General features: G+C 45.2%; 1 protein-coding gene across 1 annotated transcript in view; it reads right to left on the bottom strand.

Moving 5' to 3' along the window:
• Positions 1-3323: 3323 nt before the first annotated feature.
• The window catches only part of eng (endoglin), a 49641-nt gene continuing 41366 nt past the window's right edge, over positions 3324-11598 (bottom strand). The window contains exons 12-14 of the mRNA XM_035391271.1: positions 9564-9671; positions 8844-8891; positions 3324-8734 (exon numbers count right to left, since the gene is read on the bottom strand). Of these exons, the coding sequence (XP_035247162.1) occupies positions 8613-8734; positions 8844-8891; positions 9564-9671 (278 nt within the window). The 3' untranslated portion in view covers positions 3324-8612. The remainder of the gene's footprint in view (positions 8735-8843; positions 8892-9563; positions 9672-11598) is intronic.

Below are 11598 nucleotides of genomic sequence, written 5' to 3'. Positions count from 1 at the left end.
AAACAGAAGTCATTTTCCCCCAATCTCCCGTACATCAGCTGTTATTGTTTTGTATTTTCAGCTGGGATTTAACGCCACATATGTTGAAAACGGCGACATCTAGTGTTCGTTGAAAATCACACCGCATCAGTGCAAGGGATTTTTTTTTTTTTTTGCTATAAGCTTATTGCATAGACTGTTGTAGCTTTTCTTGCCAATTGCTTTTGAAAATGTGCCCGAGGACATCTAAACCATAACAACAGTGCTCAAACTCCTAATCTAATTTCCAGAACTTCATAATGTTTGCTTTTGGCACACTAATGGTAAAGCCTGCGCACTGTTTTGCAAAACCCTGAAGACACATTTAATCTGTGTATACAAAATTTACCTTACGGTGTTTTCTTCACAAAATGTCCTCACAGTGCTTGCAATCAAAAATAATGAATTGCAGCCCTGCTCGTGATTACGGTCGATGTGCAAATGCGATGGCACAAAATCCTTCATTGATTAATCGGTCCTAATTAATGTTAGAAGAGTGACTGAGGGGCCATTTCAGAGCAAAAGGGTGTGCAAGAGTGTCTAAGGGTCAAAGTTCAACAAATGTGAAATGACATCACAGCCACTATGGTGGATTGTGTAAAAAAAAACCGTCAACAAGAAACCCCTTGAATCTCAGGATCACCTTGTGCAGACACAGGGTAACATGACCTTTGATTTCTTCACGCAGTTTTAAGCCCTTATAATGGGTAATGTCTACTGCTCTTGCAGTCAATCCCAGTGACCATGTGCAGGAGGTTTTTTCAGCGGTTGAACCGAACAGGGTATCGGAATATTCAGGCTCCAGGCTCTGCAATCCAACAAACTCACGGTGATCAAGCAGGGACAGAAAAAAAAAAAACAAGAAACATCTCCACCAACCCCCAGGACCAGGGCTGCGCACCCGCCTGGTCTATTACAGTGAGTCAGTTTCGGCTTTCCCGAGCGGCTCGCGGATGGAATAAACATTAGCGGGAAACGCAGGAGGACGGCCAGCTCCGGCAGAACGCGGACTTCGGCGTCACGGGGCCGGTACGCGGGAAAGGTGTCAATCAGAGATGCAGCATGCAGGCGCTCCTCCTCCCAGTACGCTCACCTTTCCGTAACGCCGCGAGAAATAGTCCTCTGCCCTGCCGCGTGTTCGCCAGCATGCATATATGTATGGGATGATATGAATTCAGAGGGCAGCCTGGCGTAGATTCTGCCCGCGGAACCTCTTCTCGAGCTGTCTGGCCCGGATGTTTTATTTTTATATTTTTCATGTTTATGAAAATCTGCGGAGGACATACATAACCAAAAAGATATTTCTCAGTAACTAGTTTCCTATATTTTAAACGTCCACAGCCGTTGGCGAAGTATATACAGAAATTCTTGAATATGGAAATAAACTCAGAAATATATGTCTGTGTATACATTGATCAGTTTATTTCCACTTTCACATTTTTAAACATTTTTATTCATTGTTTCTTCTATTTCTATTTTCATTTCTGCTTGTGCATGTACACGTGAGCATGATTCACCTCCATCCGTTCAACGTCGACACCTAGAGACCATTAACCCCTGGCGCGCCAGAGTCCAGCCCTGGAGGGCAACAGAAGCTTTTCAACTCCGGTATTTAATTCACGTCAATGATTGGATAAGAATACACACACGATTCTCAAGGCTTTAACCGGTTGATTCTCGAAAGGAAACCACGTAGGCCTGTACCTAAAGAAACTAGCATCAATTACATGACTTTGACATCCTAGACGATAGGCGAAAACATTTATTTATTCATTCATTCATTTTTACGGTTAGCTGTTGTTGTTTTGCGCTCCAGCAACGATACCTTTGCTCAGATTCAGGACAAAGCAGTTACATCTTAAGTTACAGTCCAAGGACCCGAAGCTTCCCCCTAAGTTGCTGTAATACAGGATCTGTCTTCGCATGGAAGCTGTACCTGGCCCAGCTCGTACCTTTGAATCACTATAGTGCGCACTCCACGGTCGGCAAAGCGCATAATCCATGTTTAACGCAAAAACAGGCAGAGGGACAAGCGCTCTGTACAGTAGAAGCTCACGTCGTGCACTTCCTGGATGCTCACTTTGCGCAAAACCTGGAAACGTAGTTCTTACACACACGGCAAGTGAGACAGCAAGGGCAAGATGTGGACCGATTCAGGTCCAATTTCAGCACTACCCGTCCAGAATCGGCTCAAATACGGCCTGGAGTCGCTTGCTATCATGATCAAGAGTTTCCTCAATAAAAAACTAGATGTGATGAAAAGTGTGCGGTGACATATTTTTATGTTTGGCAAGGAAAGCAATGATTTTTTTAAAAAAAGTGGTGGAATTTAACTCGCTACCGTGAAATTCCGACGTAATTTAACTGCCTTGTTCCGAAAAAAAGATAGGTATGGGGCGTCCTTGTGCTGAATTACAGCGTGACAAAATGTGTGTAATTGAGCACAGCGAGAGTTTGACGAGTCACCGCGTGGCACCTTTGAGCTGGAGGAAAAAGGAGCTGTGTTTTAAGGGTGCATTAATCGTTTGACTTAATTGCTTTAATTAATGACCGCGTGATCCGAGCTCCGTACAGCAGTTTACGTGAGAGCGGAGTGCTTTCGCAGATTCAAATCAGTCAACCATTCATACAGCAATTACCCAGATCTGTTAAGAGCTCCGAGAAGACTTTAGAATTCATAACGCGCTGGGCAAAATATCTAGGCATGCTTGCGCCGACATAGATACCTATATGCAACTGGCGTCCCTTTTCGCAAATACTAATGATGTTTTCAACAATTGCTATGTAATCGTCTTCAAGGCTGTTAGTTTCACATTCAGTGTAAGATGAAAGGCCATCCATGCAATTGCCAGTCTAAATGTACACAATCAACTGCAATGCACAGGAGTGACCACACTGTGGCATGCAAGACGTAGAGTAATTTGCCCGCCTCTTCATCAGTTTACAGCTCTGCAACGCGATTTTAAATTCGTCTCACAGGTAATGTAGGTTCTAGTAAACGGATTCACTGACACTGGTATTGTTGCACTCTAATGAACTTCGAGGCCTAAAATTCCACACGCCCAAGGCCTAGCCCTAGAGGTATGTTGAGTCGTCACTTGCAATGCATGTAAAGGTCTCATCCACGTGAAAGGACGCGGTGTGGGGTCTATCATAAACTTGCGTAAACTTATCAATGTCTCCCCACCTACAGAAAGAGATATAAGTCCATTGTTTCTATGGTGCTGCAAAACTTATACACTCTGAAAAAACGAGAAGACCATTAATATAAAATAAAAATGACTTAATTGTAGACTTTAAATCAGTACTTTTAAATATTTTTATTGAAAATGTGTTGATATACAATACAACATACAGTATATATCTGAGAAAAATCTTTTAAAATTACACAGCATCGGGTCGCCATGAATTATGAACGCCTTCAAAAGAGACAAATCAGCAAAACATGAGACTCAGCACGAACAGTAAATGACAACAGAGAGACTTGCATTCTTGCAGAATTCCAGATAACAGCTTTTCTATTTCTGCAGAGCCGCTGGGCTCGAGCCCTTCTCGCAATTTTAAAGGGGTGACATCCTTGACTCGCGCCTGCCACCTGCACAAACACGTGCGGTTACATAAGCTTCGAAACGGCACGCACACAGCCATGTTTCTGCAAGGTCCCCCCATTCTATTACGACAATGGAAAAAAACAAAAAAACGTCATTATATCTCTGTTTTCCCTTCAAATAAAAGATAAAGCAGAAACTAATTTTTTGGCGGGTTGAGTGTACGCTGGCGGTCGAGAGAGTTGAGTAGCTGATGGAATGGTAAGAGATTTGACTCGGATAAAACCGGAGAGATGTTCGGGCGTTGTTTGGGGGCCGCAGTGTGTCGTATTGGTTACGGATCTGGGTTTGCAACTCCAAGGTCGTGGGCTTGACTCCCTGCCAGTGTGCCCTGGAGCAAACTACTGAACCCGAATTGGTTCTGTGAAATACCCGGTTGCATAAATGGATTTGTAGGTGAAGAATGTAAGATGAATAAATCGCTCTGGACTAGAGGATTGAATGCCTGCGGTGTGACGTACTGTAAACGCTGAGAAAATGCTTCTGATTCCATCTCTCCAAGATGACAATGCAATATTCATCTACCCTGCTCACACTCGTATCTGGGGTATGTGACGCATTCCTGCGTGTATCCCACGTGGCCAATATTTTAAATATCCACAATTATGTGTAAAATACATCCATTGATAAGGCTGGGTACTTTCTGTAACGATGCAGGTTAAGTAGCTTAAGCATCGAGAGTTCAACACCACTGCCGCACCCAAGGAGTATTGGTGCAACCTACACCCTCGAAACAGATGTGTTTAACAACACATAAAATGTCTCTTTTTTAACACACCTCAATGTCTAGTCAAGGACAACACATTTTGTGTTACTTCCAGCACAGTCCGTGTTACAAAATCTCCCTTAGTAACACATAAATTGTATATTTGTAACTCAAGATTAGAAACCTTGACACAAAATGTGTTGGTAGTAACACAAAAAGTGTGTTGGATATTAACGCATCCTTTTTGAGAGTGTACAGGCATGTAGCAAGCCATGATCCCTAATGCCTATAACACACCTGTATTGTCCAAACGTATGGATAATGTCACTGTTATTACCCCAGAAAGGATATTCATAAGACCAATTTGTATTTCCTCATAATAAAAAGCATTACATGAACCAAATGTAACAATGATACATTTAATATGGCAAAATATGTAGCCTATATAACAAAAAAGCTTTTTTCACTGATTATAATAATACAATAAAAATACAAATGTACAATTACTTTTATCAAAATAGTGAAGTATGTATTTCTAAAAATCTAGAAATCTTAATCTGATTTTACTTTTTAAATTTTGTCCCTCAAGGTAACTGCAGTAACTTTTCTTTACCACTAGATGGGAGGAAAGGGCACTAAAACGTAATTCATAAATAATAGATGCAATCTCCTATTAGAGCCTACCATTATGTTTCATTACTTTTTAGAGAGTCTGACAGGGGCGGACGGGGGTCACGCTGAGCCCTGGGGTTTGAGGGAGTCAACCCTTTATTATTCCTGGACTGGTTATATCAGCCGTGAATAGTCAGAGGATGCCTTCCTGAAGGGTCTTCAGTGACTACCCCGATAACCCCCGCCAACCGTCCTTCCTTGCGATAGCCCAATCTCCGTGGGAACGAGAAAGCGAGCACATCGGCGTTGTCTGTGGCGTATCTCTGCATCCCAGAGGAAGAGAATGTTGACGGGAGTAGCGCGCGCACTGACTGACAGCCCGTCTGATTCTCCCCGCGTCTTATCTGCGCTCTGCGCCCGACCTGTCACGGAACGCCGGTCGCCCGAGGCTACTTTCTGTCCCCACCGTTACGACCACGGAACTGTAAGTTCTGCGGATGGAAAGTGGAAAGGCGAACGTTGTAGAATGCGTGAGAGGGAACGTGTGGGCGGGAGGCCGGTCCATGCTGTCTCGCCATGTGCAAAACCGAGAAAACCATACATGTAAGAAAAAATATTTGCAGCGTTCTACAATGGGTATTGCCATGCTTACTCATTGATCTGTATTTATACAATTTACAGAGTTTAGTATCTTTGCAGCCAGTATGTCATGAAACTAACTACGTGATAAGGGCATAAAAAGGTATTATATTATGCGTCAATAACTGATATATTTAGCATTTTAGAATTTCATATTTTGCCATATATGAATATATCACATTTTCCTAAGGTCCTACTAATCTGGAGTCTGATGGGAGGTTGCAAAGAATGGGAAGGCTTGCTCACAGTGAATAGTTTCGAACGATCTCTTCTCCTTGGGGAAATGTCGCTCATACGGCCGTCACCGTGGCAACGAAAGGCCGAACGGGACGGTAACAGCGATTCCTGGGTAGCCTTTAATTCGGGATTTTGGCCTTTGCTTATTACGGACATCTGACTTGCGGTTTGCCAGAGGACAGCAGATAATTATCTGCTTAATCAGATAGTGTGAATGTCTCAACCGTTTATGATGTCACGCAGTTTAAATAATGTCCAATTACGAGAGCTGGCCTCAATCGGTTTCTAAGGTATTATGATACCCAAAAGTTGTTAAAGAAAATGTATGCAGTATGAATGATAGACGTAGGAGGTAATGAGTATTTCATTCTCTACAAAAAGTATACGGACACTTAACATATACGCCTATACTTCACAATATTGCACAATACTCAAGTGACATTCTTCCTGTTTTTTTCTCTCTTGCTCATCTTGCTGGTATAAACGCGCGCACATACACGCACACACACAAGCACACGCACACACACACACACACACACACACACACACACTTGCAAACGCACACGCAGATTCACACATGCAAAAATTATCTTCACCCAAAATAAAGATATATTGAATAGTGGCACATAAACAATTCAATTGGCTACATCGTTTTAGATTGGCTAAATATTTTACATAAAACACTACATTACTTGGCTTAGAAAAGAAAGCAGATAATTATGTGGATTCTTTGTGTTATTTCCCTTTTATGTAGAAAATAATATCTGTCACTCAAAAAAGGTCAAATTTCCTTGTCTGGGCATGTCTTTGCGTATCGAGGCCCGCCCACGTGAGCTCTGTCATCAAATACAGACCAATCAAAAGCCAACTATTTACATAAAGCGAAAATAAATAATTCCAAGTTTATAATTGGCTTCGTTGCTGGTATATACAGATCCTAATATTAATTAATTATTAAGAAACAGATATTAAAAGTTTTTTTAATTTTGGGAAAGCCTTGAGGTTTGCTGTGTGAAATCTTTTTTATTGACTTATTTTTTACAGAGGACAAAAAAGCGGAGATATCAAAAACACTCTCTGTACATGGGCACTCAAACGGTTTGACCGCTTACCTCCAATTCAGACTGTCCTCTTAACCCTAATAAATTTCTGTGCTTGGGCTTGACTCATGTTTGATCACTTAAATATAGAACATTTTCCAAACATGTATAATCTGTATGCTTCTAAAATCTGATTTTGGATTTGTTCATCTTTGTGTTTTATCACTTTTAAAGATGTAAAAGACAGAAACTTTTTTTCAAAGATTAATATCTTTGGATTTTTACACCTTTAGTTGTAATTGTTTGACGCTATTTGCTTTCGCGCTGTGGTTGACAAAGCAAGTTAGGACTGGAACTGATAAAATAAGAGTATGAGTAATCTGATTGGTTGACAAGATCAACCTAGCATCAAGTGTGTATTTCACAATAAGAGTTGTGCATAAATTAAGAGGTAGCCATTTCCAATGCCTTCCTAAATCCGACAAGACAGAAACCCCTATGTTAAAATTCTTTTTTAAAATGTCGCACCACTACGGATGTTTCCCACATCAGCCTAGTTAGCGCAATATGATTATGTTCTGTGCCGAAGAAACCTGACGCTACCAATGCATCTTCCCGCTAACTCACAGAACCGATATCCTGTCTGTCTACGGTCTGTCTGTCTGTCTATGTTCTGTCTATCTACGGTCTGTCTGTCTATGGGTTTCGCTCGAAGTCGTTAAGAGATAAGGTTTCAGATCGCGTCACTGGCGGAAAAACAAGCGGAAAACTGGCGTCGCCAATAAAGTTAAATAAAGCCCCTGTTCGTCTGCCCCTTTTCTGGGACTCTTATTGTGCGGCCGGCGGGCGGCACGGTTTACTGAAAAGAATGCAGCGAATTTCCTGTTAGTTCTATGGGGATATGCTTTGTTTTTCCTCTGGCTAAGAGATTTTCCACCGACTTCCCAACCCCATACTTCACTGAGAGGGGCCAGGGAGGCCAGCGTAAAGAGGCTAGGATGGAACTACACCCCCTGCTTCCCCACCCCTCTCCTGAACCTAACCCCCCCCCCAAGTATACGCTACGGTCTGGCATATTGCGAGTTTGGTTATGTTTGTGATGAAGCGAAACAGTCAAGCATGTTGACGGTTTGCTTGCGTTTGTGAGGGAGTGAAATGGTCTGGCTAATCGAGCGTTTGGTCGTGCGTGTGGGCAGCTGAAACTGTGTCCGGCGTGTTTAGAGGTCGATTGTGTTTGTGATAAAGTGAAACATTCCGGCGTGTTACATAGCGTGTCCTAATGTATCACAGTGACAAGAACAGGCCATTCAGCCTAACGATGCTCGCCATTTTCCGACCAAAGCGTTTGGTTGTGTCTGTGAGAGGATGAGACAGTCTGGCAAACGGAGTGTGGTTGTGTTTGAGATGAAGTGGCACGGTCAGGCACACTAGGCTCTGTGTGTGATGGAGTGAGATGATCCGGCATGTTGAGCGCTCGGTTGTGTTTGAGATGCAGTAAAACGGTCCAGGATGTTGAGCACTTGGTTGTGTATGAGATACAGTGAAACGGTTGAACGTTTGGTCGTGTTTGAGATACAGTGAAACGGTTGAACGTTTGGTCGTGTTTGAGATGCAGTGAAATTGTCCGACATGTTAAGTGCTCGGTTGTGTTTGAGATGCAGTGAAACGGTTGAACGTTTGGTCGTGTTTGAGATGCAGTGAAACGGTCCAGGATGTTGAGCTCTTGGTCGCGTTCGCGGGAGGACGGCAGGCCTATGCCACGCTGCTGGTGGGCGTGCTCTGGGTGCTGCCGATGCTGCCGTTGGCGCTGCTGTTCTCAGACGGCGACGGGTTGCCGGGGACACCCTGACGCTTGGTCTCGGTGCAGGGACACCCTGCGGGACAAGCGGTAAACAAAAGAGGCGACCGTGAGCTTGGAGAACCGTAAAGAAGGGTTCCGGCACCTGTGATCTGGGAGGGGGAGGGGGGGGGGGGGGGGCTAACCTGTGAGATGCACTGCAGTTGACCCCAAATCCAGTCCGGATCCGATCCCTGGAAGGACAGCAGACGTGGTTGTTCGTGGAAGCGGTCTGATCTACGTGGTCTGCGGCGAATAAAACCCCTCCAGCTCTAGCGTATAGCCGCTGTTGTTGTGATGCTAAACATGGCCTTCGCTCAGATAATCACACAAGGCCTGATGTTACAGTGCCCCTGTCTGTCAAGACTACATGAACTCTTCTCTGTGTTCATGCGATCGGGATGTTACGCCACAAAGAGCAAAGTGAAATCACACTGAAATTACAGGGCATTGAAAGCGAGCTTACGCAATTACATGCAACTGCAGTGCTATGAATGTACTCTGTAAATGTTATTTGATTTCATAAGTGACAGGGACGTTTATTTGCAGGGTTGAAACAGCATAAGTGGGCATTAAGACAACACAGGAATTAGCATCACAGTGTTAGAATCAACTTCTTTGCTCATGAAGTGAACCTAATAAAGTACATGGGTGTGAATGTGTGTGTGTGTGTGTGTGTGTGTATCTGTGTGTGTCCGTGTGTGTGTGTGTGTGTGTTTATGTGTGGATGTGTGTCTGTCCGTGTGTGTGTGTGTGTGTTTATGTGTGGATGTGTGTGCACTCATGCATGTGTGCAGATGTGCAATATGATTTTCTTGTGTGGAAGTGGAGGCCATATTTTAAAGAAAGCAGGGCGCGGAACTCGCCTGTTCGAATCTTGATGAGCCACAGGGCGCCGATGAGAAGCACCCCAATCAGAAAGCCGCCAAATGCCACGCCCAGGATGGCCGGAAGGCCGAAGCTGACGCACTTCCCTGAGGAACACACAGGAAATGCAAACGTCTCAAATGCCTGATAGAGTATCAGATCACGCGTAACTATTCGCCTCAGCGATGTCACAGTACACTTCAGCGATGTCATTCTACATCTCAGTGATGTCACTGTTCAGCTGAACGATGTCACAGGACACTTCAGCGATGTCATTCTATATCTCAGTGATGTCACTGTTCAGCTGAGCGATGTCACAGGACACTTCAGCGATGTCATTCTATATCTCAGCGATGTCACTGTTCAGCTGAGCGATGTCACAGCACTCTTCAGCGATGTCATTGTTTGCTTCAGCTACGTCACTGTACACTTCAGCGATGACATTGTCCTCCTCAGTGTATGTCTGAGTGATGTCATTGTTCGGCTGAGTGATGTTACAGTACACTTGGCGATGTCATTGTTCTCCCCAGTGTTTACCTCAGCGACGCCATTCTGTGTCTCGGTGATGTCATTGGTCACCTGAACAATGTCATTGTACGCCTTAGTCATGTCCTTGTTTGCCTCCTGTTGGAGTACACTCAGTAAAGGGCCCCTCTGGCATACTTCCCAGTTTTTACGACTGAGCTTTGAAGCGACTAGCAATTTTATTTATTTTTAAATGGCTTATTATTTAACAAGTCCAAGGGTAGCATCTCCTCCAAGCAGAACTCTGTTTTTCCCAGCCTCCCAGTTCCTTGTACAACTGAAATCCCTAAAAAAATAAATAAATACCCTTGCTTAGCAGAAGCTTATCTCTGAGCAGTACATGGCTCTGCGGTTTCTCAGTTTGTGCCCTGAAGTCACGGATGAGGTCACACGTCTTGGCTCCAGTCCCCCACCCACCCCCACCCCCCCCCCACCCCCACCCCCCACCCTCTCTGGGGCCAGCACGCACCATTGTCCGACTCTAGCAAACAGTCTAAACTTTAGGAAAGAAAAAGTAAAAAAAAAAAAAAAAATTTCAGACTGCTGGCAGACACCAAGCCCCTCCCCCATGACACAGCTCAGAAAAAAAAACACTCACTCTGACAGGCCACGGAGCACCACCCCACACCCGTCCCAGCCAATCAGCTGCCAGGAACGGGAGCTGTCCTCTGACTCCGCCTCCGCTGGTGCTGATGTGTCATGGAGGCTAATCAACACCCCCCCCCCCCCAACAACCCACCACCCATTCCAAGCCATCCTGTTGTCCTCCAAGAAGTCTGCACTAATCACACCACCCCCCCCCCCCCCACCCCTCGCCCGACCGCCCCCCTCCACCTTCCTGTGGGACCCTGTCTGGGGCCGCTGAACGCTTGTCCCGGTCGGGCCAGAGGACGGGGGACGGAGAACAGGACGCGGGGATGACGGAGGGAGGTCTGGCTCGCTCGGCGCTTTCTGACCGTTCTCCCAGCGCGGCGTCGGGGAGTGACGTCTCCGCCGCGGCGCGGCGCCGCTAGCCTGCGTGCGGCTCGGGGGCGTCTGCTCGCCAGAGCGCCTCACCGCCGGCTCGTTCGCCCGGAGGCCGACGCGCAAGCGCCGAAATGTTCAAATTCAGCCATGATGGAAAAATACATTCCAAGTTCAACATCGAGATCACTGCTGTGGTGATGATCCCATCTCTATCTGTGACCCTCTCTGTGCTGTGATCCCATCTCTACCTGTAACCCTCTCTGCACTGTGATCCCATCTCTATCTGTGACCCTCTCTGTGCTGTGATCCCATCTCTACCTGTAACCCTCTCTGCACCGTGATCCCATCTCTATCTGTGACCCTCTCTGTACTGTGATCACATCTCTACCTGTAACCTTCTCTGCACTGTGATCCCATCTCTACCTGTAACCCTCTCTGCACTGTGATCCCATCTCTACCTGTAACCCTCTCTGCACTGTGATCCCATCTCTATCTGTAACCCTCTCTGTACTGTGATCCCATCTCTATCTGTGACCCTCTCTG

Source organism: Anguilla anguilla, chromosome 14 (assembly GCF_013347855.1).
Source record: "Anguilla anguilla isolate fAngAng1 chromosome 14, fAngAng1.pri, whole genome shotgun sequence".
Lineage (NCBI taxonomy): Eukaryota > Metazoa > Chordata > Actinopteri > Anguilliformes > Anguillidae > Anguilla > Anguilla anguilla.
The sequence above is the reverse complement of the archived record's forward strand: the minus strand, read 5'-3'. Positions and strand labels throughout refer to the sequence as shown.